The sequence below is a fragment of the Crinia signifera genome, chromosome 1 (assembly GCF_055691185.1).
Source record: "Crinia signifera chromosome 1, ASM5569118v1, whole genome shotgun sequence".
In the NCBI taxonomy this organism is placed as follows: Eukaryota; Metazoa; Chordata; class Amphibia; order Anura; family Myobatrachidae; genus Crinia; species Crinia signifera.
The window spans coordinates 151,908,780-151,933,332 of record NC_139217.1 but is presented as its reverse complement, the minus strand read 5'-3'; the positions used below and the strand labels follow the sequence as shown (position 1 = coordinate 151,933,332).

General features: G+C 40.4%; 1 protein-coding gene across 3 annotated transcripts in view; it reads left to right on the top strand.

The window, feature by feature from the left end:
• ADAMTS3 (ADAM metallopeptidase with thrombospondin type 1 motif 3) overlaps positions 1-23,275 on the top strand; it is a 199,854-nt gene extending 176,579 nt beyond the window's left edge. For 2 of the 3 annotated variants that reach the window (XM_083174676.1, XM_083174672.1), the window contains 5 exons: positions 9,215-9,380; positions 10,582-10,714; positions 12,996-13,203; positions 17,345-17,462; positions 20,473-23,275. In XM_083174676.1, coding sequence (XP_083030802.1) covers positions 9,215-9,380; positions 10,582-10,714; positions 12,996-13,203; positions 17,345-17,462; positions 20,473-21,053 — 1,206 coding nt within the window. In that variant the 3' untranslated portion in view covers positions 21,054-23,275. The remainder of the gene's footprint in view (positions 1-9,214; positions 9,381-10,581; positions 10,715-12,995; positions 13,204-17,344; positions 17,463-20,472) is intronic. The other variant, XM_083174681.1, reaches the window with a different exon arrangement.
• Positions 23,276-24,553: the final 1,278 nt, after the last annotated feature.

The following is a 24,553-nucleotide window of genomic DNA, read 5'->3' as shown; positions in this document are numbered from 1 at the left end:
TCCCAATACAGGAAGGACTCGTTGCAGGGGACGCTGCTCCCTGTAGCACAGACCCGGAAGTGACGGTGATACCGGACACCCGGAGCAGAGGAGAAGCGGCTTTGCGGCATCCCGGCGGTACCAGGCGCCTAAGAGCAGTCGAGAGAGGCCGCATGAGCTGTGGAGCGACACCCAGCAACAGCTAAGACCGGAAGACAGGGGAGCTGTGGCCGCTCTCTGTGTATAGGTAGATGGGGCGCGACCAAGCAGGCGCATCACCCGCACAAGCCGGGTCAGAGGAGACGCGACTGCAGAGCGCTATACCTCCAGTCACAAACAGCACGCCGGAGCAGGCAGAGGAAAGACACTCCACTAGTAGCTGCACAGCAGAGCAATTCCTGGAGACCAGATCTGGAGACACAGGAAAATAACCGCTGAGACCTCGCTAAAACTTGCATGTTATAAGGAGCAGGCTACTGGCAAACGACACCGTGCAAAGACCCTGGCAGTTCAAACCCCCCAGGAAAATGGACAAGCACGGAAAATTCCCTGCACGAACTCCGGTGTGGAACAGCCTGAATGTATTCTGGGTGAGCCCCGCTGATAAGACCTACACTCGCAGATCCCTGGTAGGAGAATACCTTCCTCTTGTTTTTTTCCTGTTCTCCTTTTTGTGTGATGCTGGGGGAGGCACGACCCCCCTGATGATAGAGGCCCTAAGATAACTGCTTACCACTGAGAAAACCCTGGCTTAAGTGGAAGCCTACTGGCAGGGAACCGAGTGACAAGCCAGTATAAAGTGCAAAAGCCAGTTTAGTGCAAAAGGAATAAAGGCAAGAGACACTTGTGACTGAGACCCCTTTTTTGTGGGTGTTAGTGGGTATCAGCGGGTTACCAGCTACCGAACAGGTGCAAGGGCTTGGATGGGAGTGTCAGTAGGATCTGGCAGAAGAGGCTAGGATAAGAATATTATTTGAACCTGAAGAGCCTGAAAGCCTGGACCAAACTGTACACAAGCTACCGAGTTTCCAGTCTGCTAAGGCCAAGTAAACTGCCAGCAAAATACAACAAGGTATACTCCACACTAAAGTAAGTAAGCCTTTAGAGGGCTCAGAGCAAGATAATTTTAAAAAACCTCTGGGCCTGGAAAATTGGGCCAAAGGACTGCTTATTGAAAGCTCAAAACTGCATAGAACCGCCCACAACTGATACTGAGAAATATCAAAGCTAAACTAAAATAGCAAGACTGTTTATAATATCTCTGGAGATTATAGCAGGGATCTGACTTAAGAGACTGCCCACCCTTAAAAATTAAAGAAGAGTGCCTCCATATAAAGAACACAATTGGAGAGAGGTTTAGAGACTGTCGTATGGAGAAATTTCTCTAACCAACCATGCCGTCAAAAAACCAAAATGAACGTGCAGAACGAACTCGCCAGACAGCAAATTTGGCCGCAACTACCACTAACACCAGTAAAACAGCAAGGAAATCTGGCGGCCTGAGTAATACCAGCACGCAAGAGGAGAGCTCCCCAAAAACTCCAACTCGAGATAGAGATGGGGAAGAATACCAAGCAATGGTTCAAGCAATTAAGCAGACCCTGGAACCCTTGCTTCAGACCCAGGCTGAAGTAATGAGACAAGCGGTGGATGAAATAAAAGGCCAGATAAAATAAGTGGCGGACAGGGTGCTAGAAACGGAACAAAAAGTGGGAGAGCTATTCCAAGACACAGCCCTACTAAAATCCCAGATGGCTGAGATGCAGAAAGCCTACCAGCAGATAACACTAAAATTGGAGGAGACAGAGAACAGATCTAGAACAAACAATCTTCGACTAATAGGTCTGCCAGAATCCTTGAAGGGACCCCCACTTCATCACTTTCTGAGAAACATCCTCCCAGAGTTGCTAAATATTCAATCAAGCTGCTCGGACCTGGTAATTGAACGAGCCCATCGATTGGGCAGACCGAGAGAAGGAGAAGGAGAATTAAGTAAACAGCGCCCAAGACCAGTAATATTCAGGTGCCTGAATTTCCTACATAAGGAAGTAATTTGGAAGGCATCAAGGAAAAAGCACGACTATTCAGCCGAAGTTTCAAAAGCTAGAAGAGACTTTAGCCCGATCTGTACAGAACTGTTCAAAGCCGGGGAAAAATTCACCCTCATGTACCCAGCCCGTCTTCGGATATATGATGGAGAAACCCACAAAGACTTTGCCAAGTCTTCAGAAGCAAGGACATACTTGCGAGATCTGAATAACACACTTGCGATAACCTTGCGCCCCCCCAACCATATTGAAATAAGCATATAAAAATATACAGAAAGACGAGGAGGGGAGAGGGAGGGAAATAGAGGGGAAAGGAAAAATAAATATAAAAATATATATACACACATAATAGAAGAGGATGGAAGAGAGGAGAAAAATGAAGAAATGGGGAAGGAATGAAGGAGAAAAATTAAAATTAAATAAAAAATAAAAAAATAACAACATACGGAATCTGGAGGGAGGAGGTTAGGAGCTTTAACTCCGAAGGACATGAGAGAGACAGCGGGGAAAAGAGTAAGACCATCAGTGCTGAAAGGCGCGCCCTGCTCTCTCTTCTCTTTTTGCCCCAAGGAAGTCTATTTGAAAAAATTGTAGGTAATGAGAGGGATAACCGCTGGCCGTGTACACGGCTACAGGGGGAACCCCATCTTATTACGGTATGAATGCAGTCAGTGTTACCCCATGTCTTGTCGCAATCCTTATGTGTGTCCCTTCCCCGGTCAGATAGGAAATGTAAGAAACAAGGGTCATTATAGATTAACAAAAAAATTCAGATATGTTGGGCCTTAAATTTGCTACATGGAATGTAGGGGGAATAAACTCCCCAGGAAAAAGGAAAAAAGTCCTGACATATCTGAATAAATTACATATAGAAATAGCTTGCTTGCAAGAAACTCATTTAACAGAAAAAGAAATGGGGAAGTTAAATATGATGAAGAGAAAGGTAGTGGCAGCCGCTCCTTATAACTCAAAAGCAAGAGGGGTAGCAATTCTAATTGCCTCGCATTTACAGTATGAACTCAATGCTGTGATTATTGATAAAGAAGGCAGATATGTGGTGGTAGACATATGTATAGAAAAAAACTAAATACGTACTGTGTTCCTCATATGCTCCTAATACATATAACAAAAGTTTCTTTTGGACGGTGATAGCAATATTAAGACCTTTCAGTACATGCAATCTGATGATTGGGGGAGATTTTAACCTGGTAACATCAAACTATATGGACACGAATCAGCAAAAGGTAAAAAGACCATCTCTGCCTGGATCTGGGATAAAATGGTTATGTGATCAACTAAAACTGGTGGAAATATGGAGGGCTATGCATCCAATAGAAAAAGAATATACATGCCAGTCAAAGGTACATGATTCCCTTTCTAGGATAGATTTTATACTGTGCTCAGAATCATTATTTCCAAAAATGATATCAACAGAAATTGAACCGATAGTAATATCGGACCACGCAGTGGTATGGGTAAAACTAGCATCAACCCAAGATAAAGGTCCCTATAGACAATGGAGAATCCCATCACACTTAATCAAATCAGAGAAATTCAGGGAAAAACTAAAAACTCACTGGGTGGAATATAAAGAAAATAATAAGAAACAGGCTGGGGAAGACCCTCAAAATTTCTGGCAGGCTGCGAAAGCCGTACTGAGGGTAGCAGTAATGAACCATGAGATACAGGTGAAGAATGCGTTTAAATTAGCATATGCAGAGGTATAGCAAACACTCACAGATTCTTTTCAAGAGTTCAAGTTAAACCCAAGCCCACAAACTAAATTAGATCTAGCAGTGGCAAAACAACAATTTGAGAATAACTTGCAATTAGTAGGAGATCGATATATCTTTCAAAAAGTTTTCAGATTTCATAAGTTAGAAAACAGGGCAGGAAGAATTCTATCAAGCCTACTCAGAAGCCCATATACACCAAAGGTAATAGTAGGACTGAAGGGACAGGATGGAATAAAAACAGAAAATAAACAGATAGTAGAGATATTCAGATCCTTTTTTGAGGAGATATATACAGAAGTACCCCCAGATATTGTAGCAAAAATCTCCTTCTGGAACAAAATAAGTTTACCTCAGATACCTAAAGAACTCTCTGAAAAAATCTGCTCCCCATTAATAAATATGGAGGTCCAATTGGCGATAAAAGCACTTAAACCACAAAAAGCGCCGGGCCCAGACGGGTTTTCGGGAGAGTTCTATAAGACCTTAACTAATGAAATTTCGGAAGACCTCATGAAATTCTTTAATTCAATAATAACCCTACATAAGGTTCCACAATATTTTAATGCAGCATTAATAAGGGTACTTCCAAAAAAAGGTAAAGATCCAACCTTACCTGGCTCATACCGCCCTATTTCACTATTGAACGTAGATTATAAAATTTTTACAAAAATCATCTCAGACAGAATAAAAACATATTTACCAAGTGTAATAAATAGGGATCAAACAGGATTTATCTGGGGGAGGCACTCTACCTGTAATATTAGAAAGGTAATGGCAGTGGCTCAGTGGCTGGAACAGACGCAAAACAATAAGTTAAATCTATTAATGGCCATAGACGCCGATAAAGCGTTTGATATGCTTTCGTGGGACCATCTTATGGAGACCCTAAAAAGATTTGGATTCCCGGAGGTACCATATATACTCGAGTATAAGCCTACTTTTTCAGAACATTTTTTTATGCTGAAAAAGCCCCCCTCGGCTTATACTCGAGTGAGGGTCCCACTTGAGTCAATACGTTTTCCCAGTTTTTTGTTTTAAAATTAGGTGCCTCGGTTTATATTCGGGTCGACTTATACTTGAGTATATACGGTATTCCAGGAAGTCCTGAAAGCCACATATAGGCAATCACAATCTCAGATCTTAAGCAATGGCTACCTATCAAGCCCTATCGGGATAGCAAGGGGGACAAGGCAGGGATGCCCACTGTCCCCCTTGCTATTCACTCTGGCTATTGAGCCACTAGCCATTGCCCTGAGATTTAATGAGGATTTTCATGGCATCAAAATGGACAAACACGAAATTAAAACTTCGTTGTTTGCTGATGATTTACTACTTTTTATCTCGGACCCAGATGCCTCATTGCCAAACATATACAAGACAATAAATCAGTTTGAAGCATTTGCAGGCTATAAAGTCAATCCAAATAAATAAGAAATACTAAGTTTGGGAGGGACAGCTATACCCATGGAATTCCAACAGAAACATTCCCAAATTAAGTATGTGTCTAAGGCAATGAGCTACCTGGGTGTGATGATTACCCCAAAAATGGTAGACCTATACAAAAACAACTTCTCCCCTAAGATTAAACAGATAGTGAAACAATTGGAGGACTGGAACAACTTGCCTCTATCCTTAATGGGACGAGCTGCAGTAATAAAATCAGTGATCTTTCCTAAGCTATCTTATCTGATTCAGATGCTGCCTATGAGGATATCAAAAGGAGACATCCAAAGGTGTAACAGGGCCTTCTCGAAATTCCTGTGGTCAGGAAAAAAAACAAGAATAGCATTAAATAAATTACAACAAAAACGAGAAGAAGGAGGACTGGCCAACCCAAATATAGAACTGTTTTCTTTGGCTGTCTCCTTTAGGCATATATCAGATTGGATCTTACGAAACTTTGAACTAGAGGAAACATTAGTAGCACCATATACATTAAATGCATTGTTACACACGCCGAGGAACAAGGTTCCAGCTAATTGTAAAGCTAATAGTATATTTATGTTGACCCACCTAGCATGGATAAAGATACACAAATATCTACGAAGTTCATATACCAGATCCAAATATATATCTATAGCTGGAAACCCCCTCTTTGTACCGGCAATGGAGAACGTAATATTTAAGGAGTGGGCAAAAAAGGGGATCATAGACGTGTATGACCCAGGTGGGGAAATATACACCTTCCAAGTATTGACAGAAAAATATAACTTGGGCAAGGAACAATTCTACATGTATTTACAGATAAGACACTACACACAGAGTATACTGAATCCACCCCACGTAATCGCACTAAATTCCCAAACTAATGGATCTAATAAAATAGAGTTACTATTAAAAAGCACCTTCACTTATAAAACAAAATCCCTATATTGGGACTTATTTCCTGATAACATTCAAAAATTATTGTCAACACTCCACAATTCCTGGTTTAGGGACTTGCCGGATAACACTTCAATATCAAATATGTTAACACAGATAGGAAAGACACTGAAAAAATGACTCTCAGCAATGCTGCAAGAGGTCCATTTTTGCACGGCACATAGAGCCTATATTACACAGGGCTAACGTAAGCACATGGTTATAGAAGAGAAAGGCACTTGCCCTAAATGTAACGCAGAGAATGCACTTTTTAAGCACAACTTTTGGGATTGTATAAAAATAAAACGGTTTTGGTACAAGGTAGTAAACTTTATTAATTACACATTTCAAATACATGTAAAATTGGACCACAAAGCACTATTTGGCAGATTTCTCTGATTGGAATATAATCCAGGATAAGAGGAAACTGAACCCAATAATGACAATAATAGTCACGATAGCAAAGAAAACTATATTAAAGAATTGGACGATCAAAAGTGCCCCTATGTTAGAATCTGTAAGAAACAGCCTGATAAAAACCTTATACTTGGAGAAATATAATGCACTAGTAGAAAGAGAAGAAGGAGGCAGGAGATTCAATAAGATCTGGGGGGCTTTTATTGAAACCTTAGACGGACAAACCCAACATCAAATTCTACTTCCCTTTATGGAGACACAATGGTATAGAAGATCAATTGAAGATGAGAACCACTAAGAAAGAATAGACTAGAAGCAAGCAAAAAGATGACTAAAAATTATTGAGAAATGGAACCCCCTCTGCTATAAGAAGTAGAGATATCGACCCTACCCCATGTTTTCCCAATGTGTCTGTATTATGTGTTTTTAAGTATGAATGACTGTTGATTTAATTGTTTGTTTAATGTGATTAAGTATGTAATGGATATATGGGTTATATCCAGGAATACGTTATGTAAATTAAGACATATATATCTGCATAAAAGCTTAGAAGGTTCAGGTTAAAAAAGATAAAGAGGAAAATTCTCCGAATATCAGATATAACTGCAGAGAAAATGTCTCTCTTGTATATATATATATATATTTATTGTAGTTTGTTTATATATGTGAAAAATTGAATAAAGATTTTCGAAAAAAAAACCCGAAAAAAACACTTTGGAGCGGTATACAGTTTCATTATTATTGAGATTTGATAGAAGAGAATCTAGCAGAATATTCGTGTTCATGTGAGAGTTCCAAATCTGCATGGAACCCTTACACTGGAGCAACTCAGTATGGGTCATAAAATCCATACATCCAGGATCATTTCTGTGATATACAAGCGCAACCAATCTTGCATATCCGCTGAAAGCATAAAATACATAATATTTTCCGCTGTTAAGTGGTTTGTATACTGTACATTCTAGACCTCATATACATATAACATTTAGAAGCCCGTGTAGATTTGCATAACTCTACAGACCATGTCAGACAGCGCAGCCTGTAAGAAGGCTGGGAGGGGAATACCAATGTGACTAAACTAGAAAAAGAGAATAGGGACAGAGAAAGGGAGACACAGGTAAAAAAAGAAAGATAGGCTTACAGAAAACAATGGATCCAAACCAGGCAGCAAGATACACTGTTATCCATACAGTCATAAAAAAGAATCTGGGGTAGATGTATTAAGCTCGGTGAAGTGATAAAGGGTCTGGTTTTTATCACCGGCCAATCAGCTACTACCTTTCATTTTTCAAATGAAGCCTGTAACTTCACAGTTAGGAGCTGATTGGCTGGTAGTAAAAAGCAGACAGTTTATCACTTCACTAAGCTTAAGAAATCTGCCACTCTATTACAAACATTCCCTATATAAACTCCTTACATGCTCCCACTAATACCCTATTGAAACAGTAAACACACCAGCACTAAGTTGTAATACGTTTGGAAGGAGGTAGGTTTGGTTGAGATCTGCACACAATAAATAGGACCCTAATTTTTGCGGGTCTGGTCCGCTTAATAATGACATATGTTCTTAGCGGGGGTGCTATCCTGTTAACTAAGTATATTCAGAACAAGAAGAAAAAGACGGGAAAGCTAGTTCTATGGATGCACACCAAGTTCTATGGTGTGCATCCATAGAACTAGCTTTCCCGTCTTTTTCTTCTTGTTCTAAGTTGTAATACATCTGCCTCGCCCCATCTACCATGATACCACAGTCCAGCCACAACTTGGATGCTTATCCGCCATCAGGCTTATCCATCATGCTTTCTATAGGACTAATTAAAGGGATGCAGCCATACGATCGGGATTCACAATGTCGACAATCATAAGGTAGTAGCTGATTGGTTGTTTATCACTCTCCATTTTACCACTTTTAAAGCTTTATACATCTGGCCCTAAATGTTCACATTTCAAGCATGTTGACATTTTACTTATGTTAACATTCTCATGTCAGCATAATGAATGTTGACCTTATATACCACAGCCCTAATAACAAAAATATCTTGCATTGAGAAATATACATGAAAATTGTGGACCTCTACATACTGTATTGAAATTAATCTTGAAAAATAAAACTATTGTAAAGGATAGAATGTGTATACATAATCTTCTGTAGTACAGTATACGTCTATACTGTGGGAATTTTGTGCATTGGATGGTGGTTTCTTGTATTGTATGTAATGATAATGGCGAGATTGTAATTACTTCACTACATCTGCCTTTAAAACAAAAAACAGATGATTTTACTTTAACATATTAGTCTTTTGTTTTTGTTATAAGTACAGCGGAACAAATAAATCCACATGTAAAATTAAAACACCATCTGGTAGCAGTCTTCAGATTTATTTAACTTTTTTTGACCACCTCCATGATCTGAATAACAAATATTAAATGATCTAATGAACTCTTTCTTGGAGCTCATTAGCAGCCAGCTACACATAAATTTAAGTGAAATAAGAAACACTACAGATATTCGAAAAAAAAAATGTACATTTGGCTGGGAAAAGAATTTGGAGGCAGAGGTGTTTTGTGTTCCCCTCACAAAATGTTCGGATTTCCATGTACTGTCAAAATACAGTATTTCATAATGTTACGGTTTGATAACTGAACACTTTCTCTATGTTGTTCTTTATAAAGGTTATTCCTCAGGAGAATGACACCAAGTCCAGCTTAACATATAAATACATCATTCATGAAGACTCTTTGCCTTCAATAAACAATAACAATGTGCTGCAGGAGGAACTTGATACTTTTGAGTGGGCTTTAAAAAGTTGGTCTCAGTGCTCCAAGCCCTGTGGTGGAGGTAAGTGTTGTGTAGAAGCTGGAATTACATTGAACCATAATGGGACAGAGGTTTGGTATAGAAAATACGGTACTCTTTACCTAGCACGGCGCCCACGATTTTGATCATGGGCATCGCAGGTAAAAAAATCGCGGGCATCGTGGGCATTGAATGCACTAAAAATCGGGTGCGACGCGACCGATGCGATGCCCGCGATTTCCCATAGGGAACAATGTTAAATGTCTCAATTGACCCGATTTTCCTGTTCAATGCCTCAATTGACCCGATTTTTCCATAGGAAACAATGTTAAATGGCCCACAGAGGCCAAATAGCCACCCTGAAGTGTGAAATGGCCCACACAAATGTTAACGCCACCCCACGATCAACGTCAACCCGAAGCGTGGCGGCGGTACGCGTCCTACGACCTTTTCATAACCCCACTATCCACGTCGGCGTGGAGTTGAGAATAGAATAGTGTGGCGAGCGCAGCGAGCCACCGAGCCCGAAGCGTGGCGAGCGCAGCGAGCCCCGCGAGGGGACGCGGATACCTTCACAGGTAAACGCGTCCCTTCGCGGGCTTCACAGGTATCCGCGTCCCCTCGCGGGGCTCGGTGGCTCGCTGCGCTCGCCACACTATTCTATTCTCAACTCCACGCCGACATGGATAGTGGGGGTATGAAAAGGTCGTAGGACGCGTACCGCCGCCCCTCGTGGGCTCGCTGCGCTCGCCACGCTTCGGGTTCACGTTGATCGTGGGGTGGCGTTAACAATTGTGGGGGCCATTTCACACTTCAGGGTGCCTATTTGGCCTCTGTGGGCCATTTAACATTGTTTCCTATGGAAAAATCGGGTCAATTGAGGCATTGAACAGGAAAATCGGGTCAATTGAGACATTTAACATTTTGTTCCCTATGGGAAATCGCGGGCATCGCGTCGGTCACGTCGCACCCGATTTTTTAGTGCATTCAATGCCCGCGATGGGCGCCGTGCGAAGTAAAGAGTACCGAAAATACATAAAGTGTTCTAGTTTTGAACAATCTGCTCTGATACAGTGCACTACAGAACCTTCCCTCAATGCCATTATGTACCATGTTGTACAGTATACTTCATATGTGTATTTGTATATAGATATGGATGTAACGTATATAGATGTAACTGTCAACAAAAGACTTCTACATGTACTCATCATGAAATTATTATGTTGCTTTTTATTCCTTCAAGGTTTTCAGTATACAAAATATGGCTGTCGAAGAAAAAGTGATAACAAAATGGTTCACCGCAGCTTCTGTGAAGCCAACAAGAAACCTAAGCCAATTCGCCGAATGTGCAATCTACAGGAGTGTACACAGCCAGTGTGAGCAAACATTCCATTCACTGTCTCCTTGTCTTTCTGAAGTGCTGAATACAGTTTCTGTAATGGAATAGAACCTGCATACACTGTATATGCACAACACAGGTCTTGTGAATGTCTGATATGTTCAAGGTCACTGTATTACTTATAATCAGAGTATTATAAGGCAATAATATCCTTAAGACCTTAGCTAATATAACACAAATTCTCCTGCAAAGGATTAAATGTAGGCAATGGCACCCCCTCTGCCTCCTGCCCGAATCCCAAATTCGCACAAAACTCCTATGGGTGTGCGAACAGTTATGCTCAAGTTCGAGATTAACCATGTCGACTTTCATCATGTAGGCACTGAGAGAATGTCAACATACTGATGAGTCCTCAGGGGTAGTGTAGCTTACCGACCTCTTCATTAATTTCTATGAAACCGAGGCATGGGGCTGGTTGCTAGTGTGTGTACTTTTTATGTGTGTGTGTGTGTTTATGTGTGTGTATGTATATATAGATATAGATATATATTTTCACGAACCCAGGACACTCACTATTCAAAAATTTGGGGTGTAACACGGTTTGAGACCACAGATTTAAAATGCGTTGATCAATATAAGAACTAACTCTCCACTGTTTATTGTTAGTTACACCAAGCAGAGAAGGAAAAGAAGAAGAGCATAAATAGTTTTAAGGCAATTTACTGATTATTGTATTAAAACTTTTATAGGGTTTTTATCAAAGCTTGGATAACCTTGTGAGAGATAATGTGCCAACCAATCCACTTTTGTCATATTTCAAACACAGCCTGTAAAATGTAAGGTAGAAACTGATTGGCTGGTACTGTATTTTATTTCTAGCTTTGATTAAAAACTCCCCTGAGGGGTCTATTTATTATGGCTGCTCCTTTGCAGCCAGCACCCAAAATTAAAGATTCCACATTGCCAAAATAAATTACAATAAGAAGTCTTGGTACTTATGTACTAACTGGGCTGCCGATTTTGAAATCGGGTCCATCGCATCGCATCCGACCATATCGCATGCGATGCGATGCGATGGACCCGATTTTTTCTTTTCATACCCCTACTATCCAAGTGGGCATGGAGTTGGATATAAACCTGCCGGAAGCGTGGCGAGCGTAGCGAGCCCCGCGAGGGGACACAGAATACGTCCCCTCGCCACGCTTCGCTCGCCACGCTTCGGGCTCGGTGGCTCGCTACACTCGCCACAGATTTATATCTAACTCCATGCCCACTTGGATAGTAGGGGTATGAAAAGGACCCCTTTTTCCCATTGAATTCCTTGTTAAAATGGACTCAGTCCATTTTAACTTTGAATCCTATGGAAAAATCGGGTCATCGCATGCGATATGGTCGTATGCGATGCGATGCGATATCGCATCTGATTGTATGCCTTAAGTTTAGGCATACAATCAAAAAATCGGCAGCCCAGATAATACATAAGTAACGAAGTCTTTATTCTCCCAGATGTACCAGTGCAGAATCACTGGTATGAGCTTACTCCCCTGATATGTATGGATGTTGTAATATCATTTTGTACTAGTACCTTAACAACAGGTTTATGGCTTATTCAAATTTATGGCCATTTTGCTATTAACGTATTTGTATTGTATAATATGTGGAGTCACTATGGTACGTCTCACTGATTTACAGATGCACACAATTCACTTACCTCTAATACCACTTTCACACCAGAAGCAAATTCCCGGGTTAAAGATTTTCCATCCGGGAATTTGCCGAAAAATCCGGGTTTTTCTTTGGTGTGAAAGGGTCAACATGTGTCTTAAATCCTGGCACTCCAACCGTGCTGTTGACCAGGGTCGGAGAGCCGGGATTTAAGACTCATGTTGACCCTTTCACACCACAGAAAAAAATGTGGGAATTTGCTTCTGGTGTGAATTGGGGTAAGGCTTCAACTGGCAAAATGACCCGGTACCCAAAAATGCTGGGTAATTGCCAGGTGGCCGGCGTGAATGGGGTATAAGTATCCCACATCTTTGGGTACATTCCCATGGCATAAGTAACTGCAAACACTCATATAGCCATTAGTGGAGATTCCCCTCGGTTCCATGCAACCTCTAATATCCTGTGGATTCACAGAGGTGCATGTGTTGCCCTCACATTATCGGTGTGAAATCCACAGATTGATTGTTATTCTGAATCAGATCCTACTTTTCGCATAACAGAAACAATCCCTCAGTGTAGTTGTAATAAACTACTGTATAGTTTGTGTCATTGTCCATAATACTTACAGTAACACTTATAATTGTGCCCTCTAGCTGGATAGCAGATGACTGGGAGCACTGTACGAAAAGCTGTGGAGGTTCTGGATATCAGATTAGAATAGTGCGATGCATTCAGCCCCTCCATGATGGTACAAATCGCTCAGTCCACAGCAAGTACTGTAATGGGGAGCGTCCCGAAAGTAGAAGATCATGCAATAGAGCTCCCTGTCCAGCTCAGTGGAAGACCGGTGCCTGGTCTGAGGTCAGTAAAAGTATCAATATATCTGTAATATCTTTAACACATTGCTGAATATGGGGGAGATTTATCAAGCTTTCTTGAGGACAAGGAAAGGTGTTGCCCATAGCAACCAATACGGCTCTAGCTAGTATTTTATGAATGTACTAGATGAGTTATTATTTGGTTATTACATCCTATAAAAATATAGCTAGACTGCAGTGCAACAGCACACTTCTAAGAGAGGAGAAGCCAACCACAGGAATCAGGAGGTGAGTGTATGGTTGGCAGTGTAGCTGGGTGCAGGGGTAATGCCAGGGCCCAGATGCGGCTGCACCCCCGGCCCCTACTGCAGCTACACCTCAGATTGTTTCACTGGAGACTGCTGGTATGTAAAGAGGCATGCTGTCACTAGAGACTGCTGGTATGAAGAGAAGCATGCTGTCACTGGAGACTGCTGGTATGTAGAGAAGCATGCTGTCACTGGAGAAAGTCTAAGTCATAAAGTTTCTTCTCCTGTCTTCTCCATTCAACTAAAACCTTGTATTCTGACATCAGATTAGCTCACAGAAATGGAAAAAGACAGGTACCAAAGATGTACCAAAGATGTACCAAACTGAAAATGCGGTTATTGGGTTTTTACCACATTTTCATATGCAGTAAAGCCCACCGCCAGGGCTTCATCGTGGGTGGTTACGCCAGCTCTAACTGGCGTAACCCCATAGAATCATAAGTATTTCCTTTTGCGTCCCCGGCTGCCGCCCACCCTCACCTCTGTCCGGGCAGCATCTGTGCTGTGCTGCCCGGACCAGTGACCTCCTCCTCCCTGCACCTCTTCCGGGTGCAGGGAGGAGGAGCCCAGCAGCCCTCTGAGCAGGAGGCTGCCGGGCACCACAGGAGGGGGGAGATCCACGGAGACCCGCTCAACCCCCTCCTGCTGCTTGGCAAAGGGCAGCTCCTATCGCAAGAGCTGCCCTTTGCGATACTAATGGCATATGTTAATACACATGTGATTAGTATGATTGCGATGTGTTGCGGGATGTAATGCAACTGCTTGGTACATCCCTCCCAGGGTCTGGACATGCCACACCTGGACATTCATGGAAAACATGGCAGGGGATTCAAGACCTGAACTGCCCGGGTCAATACATGAACTGTTGTCAGGCTACTGTGCTACTATCCCTGCTGCCACTAGCAGAGTTGTGTCCACCAAACCTGTAATAGAAATGCCACTATATAAAATAGCTGCTGTTGACAATAACAAGCATATGTAAATACGGTGAGCAGAATATTTTCAGAACAGAATAACAGAAGTCTTTACATTTGCTGTGCAGCTAAGTGCAGGCTATTTTCTGTTATCAGCCATTTAAAGCATATAGAAGCAAACTCAAAATAGAAGCAAACTGGTTCAGGGACTCGGGAGTACACATAATAGCTTTAAAAGAAACAGCGCTACTGTAGTTAAGGCATGAACAGAGCCATTGTACGCTCTTTTAGTAATATTGGGAGGATGTTCATTAACACATCACAAAGTTTTCCTGTAGCCTAATGTACGCACTCCTTAAGGAGTTTTGCTTTAGGGCACTGTTGTCTTATCTGAGCACAGCGCTAGCACTGCTGAGCACCGCAGGCAGCGGCTATATTGCCACAAAGCACAGTGAGGCTCACTCTTGCCAGAAAGTAGCTGTGTGCAGGTTCTGTGAGTGTCGAAGCATTACATGCTGTAACATAGCGCCTGTGTGTACCAGATATTATTTGACTGACTGTGTAATAGATGCTTGGAATGGGTATGGATCATTATGTCGACCACAGGAAGGTCGACATGCATTAGGTCAGCCACTGAAGGTCGACAGGCCTTAGGTCGACGAACTCAAAAGGTCGCCATGGCTTTAGGTCGACAGGGTTACTAGGTAAACACAAGCTTCAGGTCGACATTGGGAGGGTCAAATGTCGACATAGGTTTTTCACTTTTTTGTCCCGAATGTCTACACAGTCGACATGGACAGCATATTGGTGCTCGCTAAGCTCTGCACACTATTATATTCTCCCTCCATGCCCTAGTGGATGGTAGGGCATAAAACACCGCCTGTTGGCACGTCAGCTCCCCTCAAAAAGTTTAAAAAAAACCACATTGACTTTATAACTGTCGACATTCCCAATGTCTACCTAATGCCTGTGTCGACCTAAAGCCATGTCAACCATTGGAGTGTGGTGACCTAATACATGTCGACCTTTTCAGTGTCGACCTAGTGACTGTATACCCTTGGAATGATGTTATAGAGTTGGAAAAGAATCCGTGAAGAATATTGAACATGTATGAAATTAGAGACTTTTATCTAGGATAAAACAGTAGTGGTATAATCAGCGTACCTACAGTAACAGTAATAGGACAAGCACTGCTTATCTGCTGTGCACACTCTTGGAGCAGATGAGACAATCTGTATCAAATAATCCAGGATGAAATTAATTGCTTGGCTTGGTCATTTTTTTTTGTGTGTGTGATGACTCCTGACCATAGCTTTATTTTTATTTACCTTCAAGATGACGGGTGTTTTGTATCATGGAGTATGACATTTTTCATTGTTGTGGATATTTGGGGTAAATGCACTGCTTGAAATTTAATAGGATGAGAGATTGAGAAAGTGAGAGATTTGGTAAGAAATCTCCAGTGGGTTTTTCTTAAAGCGGCAATCGTTTTACACTGCAAAATCAAACTGTTTTTGCAGTGCAAATGATTGCTGCATTAAAAATTGAGATTTCTTACCAAATATATCACCTTCTGAATCTCTCATCCTACTAAATTTCACCCAATGTCTCAGCTCACAAAAGTTGTAGAAAGCTGGGATATACATCATTATTTTCAGCACATTTGAAGCTACAATTTTGTCATATACAGTAAGTACAAATTATTTCCCTTCCTTACTTCCTTAAGCCCAGAGTTAGTTGTAAGTTTTTTTCTTTTAAGTCTGTTTTTTGGATTGTTTTTCAGTGGGAGGATTACTATTTCAGATCTGTAATTTTAGCCGGGAAATGGCTATATATTCAAAGATTTAACAAACACATTTTGAGTTATGTATCTTGTCATCTTTTTTTTTCTAATAGCACTTTGAAATTGCTATTTTTATATTTTTTCACCTAAATTGACCTCTAATATCTCTGGCGGGGACTGACTTGATGTCAGATTCACAGCATACACAGTACTCTATGAGGGCTAACTGTAAAAAAAAACTTGGAATTTTATATTTGATGTGGAACTTTTGCTGGCCATACAGTAGGACGACCAGCATCCGATCCAAATAAATTTCCCTTGAACTCCAGGGCAGCCCACCGCACTGATGGTTTGGTGCATTTTGACACACTATAATTCAGGTCCACTCGCTAAGTCAGAATGTATAATAGTGATAAAACAATTAACAATATGTAGCTAGTGCTACATAGTGTGAATTAGTATGGGTTTACCATGGATTTTGTTCAGTGTTCTGTAGCACATAATAATGAAGAAAGTCGCAAAACCTGAAATGTGCTGAAAATAATGATTTTTATCCCAGCTTTCTATGACTTTACTGAGCTGAGATACATGCATATACCCCCGACGTCCGATCATTAAACAATGCCATACGCCATGATACAAAAATGGGCGCCATCTTTATATGAAAGCAAATCTAAATAAAGTAATGGTGGTTTCTGACTACTAACTTACAGGGGTCGTCACACACAAATAATATATATATTTTTTAAATAGTCAAGCAACCAAGACCCATATGTACTTAGCCTTGTACGGTGATAAACTGGAGGAAGATAAAGTACCAGCCAAACAGATCCTAACAGTCATGCTATAAGCTGTTTGAAAAATGGCAGTCAGGAACTTATTGGTTGGTACTTTATCCCTCTCCACTTTATCTCTCTTTTGTCACATATACTTTGCTAATCATAGTTTAAAAAAATACCATTATTGTTTCCTTCATTCATTTTAGTAAATGACGAGTTAGATAGAAGCAATTAGCAAGCTAGTATGAATGTAGAAGGAGGCTCGCCAAGTACTGTATATAGTAAGATAAATAAATGATAAGCTTACCTGAACAAAGAGGATAACAGCAGCAGCCTCTGTCTCCATGTATTATTATACCATTGGCTGATTACAGCTCTGTGATCTGTACTCTCTCTGCAGTGTTCCGTGACCTGTGGTGAAGGTATTGAAGTGAGACAAGTCCTGTGTCGGGCCGGTGATCAGTGTGATGGAGAAAAACCAGAGTCTGTAAGAGAATGTAATCTGTCACCTTGCAATGGTATGTACACTGTCTTACAGCTCAATGCTTTCACTTACAAGAACGTAATCACTAAAGCTAGCACGCCTAGGGCCTGCTAATGTAACGCTTTATGATTTATTTACTTTTTTCTTTGCAAGCTTTATATTTTTTGGAAAACTAAACACAATTATATTTCTACAGTATTCAGTGTAAAAACAAAACTGAAAACTGCAGGACCCAGTATTTTAGCTCGGTGCCATGGTACCCGGAGCAAGGGCATATTTCGCGCCACCTCCGATTTGTAGTAGGCGGGGCTCTTGCGCGGTGAAAAACGGCCATGGCCTAACATTATATCACACACTGTAATGCCCATTACACATTTTAGCAAACTTTGTAATACCAATTACACATAAAGCCACATGCCGTAATGCCAATTAGACACATGATGCCCATTGCATACTATATAACAAACTGTAATTCCCATTACATAATATATAACAAACCGTAATGCCCATTACACATTTTAGCAATCTTTGTAATACCAATTACACATAAAGCCACGTGCCGTAATGCCAATTACACATATGATGCCCATTGCATAATATATATAACAAACCGTAATGCCCATTACATACTATATAACAAGCCATAATGCCCATTACACATTTGACAAATACGTGCCACTTGCCTACATGCTCATTTCTAGGGACTTCATGGTTGATGCCAGGGGCTTCATGCTCGATGCCAAGGGGCTTCATGCTTGATGCCAAGGGGGATTGCAATTGCTCGTTGCCAGGGGGGACTGAAATTGCTCATTGCCAAGGGGGACTAAAATTGCTCCATGCCAAGGAGGACTAAAATTATTCATTGTCAAGGGGGTCTAAAATTATTTGTTGCCAAGGGCGACTCCCGGCTCCCCGCTGCTATTTTCAATTCAAGTCTCCTGCTGGACTGCTAGCCAATAGGCGCTCGCAGCCCAGCAGCCAACAATGCAGCTTCTGATTGGCTGCTGGACCACAAGTGCCTATTGGTAAGTGGTTCAGCGGGAGACGTGAATTGAAAATAGCAGTTGGGGACAGTCACCCGGCACTGCGGGGAGCCGGGAAAGCAGCTGGTTACCATCAACAAATGAAGGATTCCTGTCAGACAAAGTGCAAGGTGTTTGCGAAAGAAAGTAATTGGTGATTTTTTTTTATTTGTTTCGCCTTGCGAGTCATACACATGCACAGTCGTTCGATAATCAATCCACTTGGAAATTCGCACAACACCGATCACTGAATAACCCCCTAGAGCAAGTCTCTGAAGTCAAAATGCAGACTAAAACTTTTTCTTTATATGGTCCTGAAAGTACCCGATTCCCTGCCATTGATAAATTCTACATAGGGATCTGTCTGATACTACTGTAGGATACTGCCGACAACCTGCATAATCTGGCATGGTAGCACCTGACTCTAAAATTGGAATCTGAGGGGCAAACTCAGATGGAAGTTGCTGAGATAACACACATGAAGCAGACATTATATATTGCCATGTTATATCTTTCCTTCTCATGTAAAAGGGGTCATTTGAAAACTTGTCTTTAAAAAAGAAAACATAATTAGAATGATTTTTCTTGTTTTTATTTAACCTTAGCTTAGTACCATACACAACCACTAGATGGATGTGAAATTCCACCTTTTGTCTGCTTTGGTTGAAGCCCTATAACTCAATTCAGTATCACCGTGGATAATTTCATTTAGTATAATATATACTGTATGCATAAACACATTTTAGAACTTTTTAAACAAAAGATTAGATTTCTGTTTGTTAAAAAAAAAAGATACTTGCGCTAAAAAAGAGAAAAAATACCCAAATTCCAAATAGCAGCCCCTGCAGCACGCTTACCAAAGGAATGCTTAATCCTTTAAGTAATAGTACAAGAGAACACACATATAAAAACTGCGCTAGGCACTGACTTGTTACAATTTACATTTAATTAATTATAAATCACCGGCCAGTGGAAAATATTTAAAAACAAGAGTATACATACAACAGACAGAGACACAAAATGTTTTTAGTTGGGTTAGCAGCACTTAGTAGTATCACTGTTCTTAATAATTGTTAGTGTTAGTCCATTTGTTTGTACTTATTCCAGATTGATATCAAATATGTATATTTTTCAAAGCAGTATACTGTATAAATTAACTTTGTTAGTAAATAATTAGTAATAAAATTAGGATAAACTGCAAAAACAAAGATCAAAAAAATCTTTCTTATTTGAGAATAGTTAATGGTAATTACCAGTCTCTGATAGGCATCATGTCTGCCCAGACAGATAAGGTTACCCTCAATGACCTATTCCAGTGGTGTCCCCTTCTGACAGACTATTGTGCGAGTGGCACTGCGCTATAGCGCAGGCTAAGGGGGTAGCTTTTAGGAATCTTTTTATTGGTAGGTATCCAAGAGGGACGCCTTACTTTTCTTAGTATGGGTAATATAATGATGATGACGCGTTTCTCCGCCTCCTAGGTCTCAGCAGCTTCTTCAGATCATTTTTTTAATGATAATGCATATTATTCTCATTGTTATGTCAATAGGATGCACAAGCAGACTTTTCTGATTAAAATGATATGCAGCGTGCCTCTATTCTGTGTGCGACCACGGCTGTATCTGCATATGAAGTGGAACATTAAAGTATTTTTTAGGAATTTCCTATACTGATACAGCCACGGACACACACAAAATAGAGGCATGCCGATTATCATTGTAATAAGCACAAACTGCTTGTTTGTCCTATTTGCAAATAAGATGCATTTTAATGTAAAATTCACTTGAAAGTACGCTCATCCCTATCAAGTCACATCATGGTATAGCGTGAATAGAAGTACTGTTTAGCGTGCAAGGAGGCTAAATGTTTTTAGGCACATCTGTATTCTAAATATTATTTATGTATCAGGAAGTATAAGTTTGGCAGAATTATCTTGCCGATATCTAATTTTATGAAAGTAATGCTCTTTGGCAGTAATTAGGTTCTTTACCATTCAAAACTGAATATTTGTTGTGTTTTCAGATGAGCCCTGCCTCGGAGACAAGTCTATATTCTGCCAAATGGAGGTACTTGCGCGGTACTGCTCAATACCAGGGTACAATAAACTTTGCTGTGAGTCCTGCAGCAAACGTAGCACTCAGTCACCTCCATTCCTTACTGAAGCAGCTGAAACGGAAGAAGAACTCACTTTCGATCGTAGCAGCTCGTCAAGGGGTGTTATGAAGCCGACATCTTTAGCACCTGGTATGGGGGAAACTGAATCTGAGACAAAAAATATATTGAGCATTCTTTCCTCCATTGAAAATAATGCAGATCTTGGCTTTGTGTCCCCACCAGAAAATAAACCAAAGGCATCAGATTCAGCGTTAAGAAGATCTCAACTAGCAGCTAGCAAGACTTTTAAAATTCTTGCTCTTCAACCTCGTCCAACGCATAGCAGCAACGTCCATGTACACAAACCTATTCCAGTAGCAGTAATGACGCCCATGGCAGCTACAAACCACAACTCAACTGGTGCTCTTTCTTCAGCCAGAAGCTCAAGGAAAAACGATAAACCTTCTGACAGAAGACGTTTTTTGCAGTCCTCCTCAATAGAAAGATGAAGTAAATTTTCAAGGACTGGGACAAAAAGACACTTTGGTGCATTCTGCTCTTATAACGTGCAAAGTGCTGGTTCACTTACTTACTCGTTTGATTTTCCAACCATCCTTTTACTTTAATGTTAACTTGAAGTTATTGAAGAAAAATACCAAAGATCTCCATCCACGAAAAGATTTGTTGACTGTTGCCAGTCATTGTATAGTACGTTCAGTGGCCCATAACCAGTTGTGCACATCAGTCATTTTTGGTTTCTTTACCTATACACAAAAACAACCAGTGACTATTCTTACTACCTTCAGTGAACAATTTTTAGTTGGTTATAACAAAAACTCAATTCTTGTTTAGGTGTTAATGTATTGCAGAAACAGTATTATTTTTCATTGTTTGTTCTATCCACATATTGTTTACTGGTTCTGTGTTATGGGTGCTAATTGCCTGTCATTGCAAACTGTATTACATACATTCCTCAATGCAGCAGATTTATAAAAGAATGCTGCTCCAGTGGTTCAGTACGACTTGCTGATCTGACCATGTAGCATCTTACATTATCCTAGGGACATGTAAGGACCACCAAGAGAAGTTTCAGGCCCCGGTACTTTTGGACGTGGTCAATTCTGTGGGCTATAATCAAGCCTCATTTTGAATACCAGCTTACTCTGTAGAGTCACCACTGAAGGTGGTAAATCCACACCATCTTGGGACATGACTGCCCCTCCGTGGCAGAGCCAGGCCACAAGATAAGCCCCGAGTCCCAAGATAGGCCAAGTATAGGCTAAAGTGCCCATGGACATGCAGATGTTTGTAAACAGGCCTCAGTAAAATTACATCTGGTAGGCAAAGCATGTCTGGTAAAACCACTTGGCTTATTACACTACATTATGTATCTTTATCAGCATTAAGACATTGTTCAAACATACCATAATAAAAACAGATGGAAAGCAAACATTGTCTTCGGAAAAGAAAAATTAGTAGAGTCCAAAAATGATCTTCCTATGACAATATATAGTATACCATTTGTTTGGTATATGTGCATTGAGTAATAGTTTAATAGAAGTAACTCATGGACCACCTCGTTAGAGGAAAGTATAATGTATAGATTTGGAAAAGAGTAGCCACTACTAATAAAATGACGATTGAATTGAGACAGGTTTATTTTCTACTGAAAGATGTCTTCAGCTCTAAGCAGAACGAGAAACAATTCATTAGTTTTTGGTAGTCATTTCTTTAAATAGGATTTCATTACTCAGAATGGCGATCCAAGACTAGAGAGAGATATTTATTTTTACATAAGTCACCTCACTTTTCCACAACCACAATGCATCTGACTGCAATATTGTACTTGCAATTGGTCTCCAGGATCATTTTTTCACCAAGAAGCCAGTCTCACTCTCTCATGTAGCTGTAAAGTACTTGTACATAGAATATAAAAGTGAAGATATTTATTAAAAGGTGATTTTCTTGATAGACTTTATTTACTGAGTATTTACAATTATAGCAACCGCCATTTTTTCTTGCCTATATAAAATAGTTAGTAGGTATGCAATTTGCACGTCAATCCTTTGCCTTCATAGGTTATAAGCTAAAACAAAAACTACTGCATAAAATATGAAACTCAAAACCAATCATTCGGCCATGTCTGTTTCTCACTAATAAATTTGTGTTCGTTTATAAAATGTTGACGGACAATCTTTTTATAAAAAAAAAAAAGAATTGTCTATGATAGCACCAAGGAACGTTACACACACAATGTGTATAATTAGGTTTAGTGATCTGTAACAAAAAAATGCAAATGAAGGAAACAAATTTCAAGATAAAATGTTAATGTGACTAGAATAAATTGTTTTAAAAACGAGTGGGTTTTCCCATGTAATCATTTTTAGCCATGGTTGATAAGCTAACCCTCTGGAATATTGACTTGATGCCGCTAAAGGCTTGTAGTGACATCATTACAAAACTTTAGAAGGTCAAAACTAAAGTAGCTTTTTATTAGAGTATTCAGACAATCCCTAAAACACAAACAGATGTGTTTGTATGATTCCCAGGATTCAAATCCATAATCAAAATATTTTCTTTTTTTCTTATTATTGTCCGGATGTAGATATTCATTATACTATTTGTCGCTTTTGTTCATCCTAGAGCTATTTTCATGACCTTTTTAAGTGTACACTACTGATGCTGTTTGTTGTATTGGGGAGCACTTAGCAATAAAAAGCTTTTAATATACTGTACCTAGTGTGGCTGCTTATTGTGAGATTGTTTAATGGTTTACTTTGAATGATTAATAACCCTTTTATACCTACAAGACAGTGGAAAAGCTTTAGAGGAGGCAATGAGAGAACTAGGGAGGAGCAGTGAAATATATGGAGGAGGTGAGGAAACAGATTGCTTGAAAACAAGTAGAATGTAAGGTCACGCCATATTCAGAGCTAAATTTCCCATTAGGCACGTGAGGCACGTGCCTAGGGGCGGCACATGTTTGGGGGCGGCACTTGGATGCCTATGATGGGACTGTCAACCCAAAATGTACCAATAACTGCAAAATATCCACTGTACTGTACTATATTCCATCTTAAATAGAGTGTAAATGGATAGGACATGCAGATACTGCCCCTGTAAACTGTCCTATTTAGTAAATATGCATTCATAATAAAAGAACATGTAACAGTTAGTGGCTTTTTATATAAATCCATTATATTGGCTATTATCAAATGAGGGCTTATAAGTAATCAATAAAAATAATACAATTAGACAGGGGGGGGGGGGGCGGCGTTATTGTTGTGCCTAGGGGTGCCGTCATCCCTAAATCCACCCCTGGCCATATTAAGTGGGCACGCCAAATAAAAGCCAAGGACCTGAAGCCCATCAAGTAGTGGGCTGCCAGTGAGTGGCAGCATAACAACAGATGACAGACCATATATTCATTCTCTTGGCTACACCCTTTATGACTTTACCCCCATACGGCATACCACTGATACACCACTTTCTTCTGGATAAGACACTGGCTTAAACAACCTACTTCCCTCAAACTGTGCCCATTTCTGCCAGAACTGCCCTACCATACTTGGTATACAGTACAGTAGTTGGGATGAAGAGCCTGGTTTAGAATTTTCTGGATTTCTCAGAAATATATTGCTTGGAGTACCATTTGCCCCATTGTGGGAAGAAAAAAGAAATGCAATAAATGAACATAACATATGCATTATAGTAATCCGTGCCTCTCAATTACCACTGGGCACTATGCATGAGCCTATGTTATGGAATAGTTAATATGACTCTGTAGTGATGCATGGTAAAGGTTCTCACACATTCATAGACCCTGATACACATTACTGCTTTTATTCTTGTGTCCTAGGCCCAGGTGCACAAAGCTTTAAAAGTGATCAAATGGAGAGTGATAAACAACCAACTAATCAGCTCCTGTTTGCTGTGTTAAAAAAAAGATGTGTTTCACAGAAATCACAGACTGTGTTTAAAAAAATGTCAGGCAGGAGCTGATTGGTTG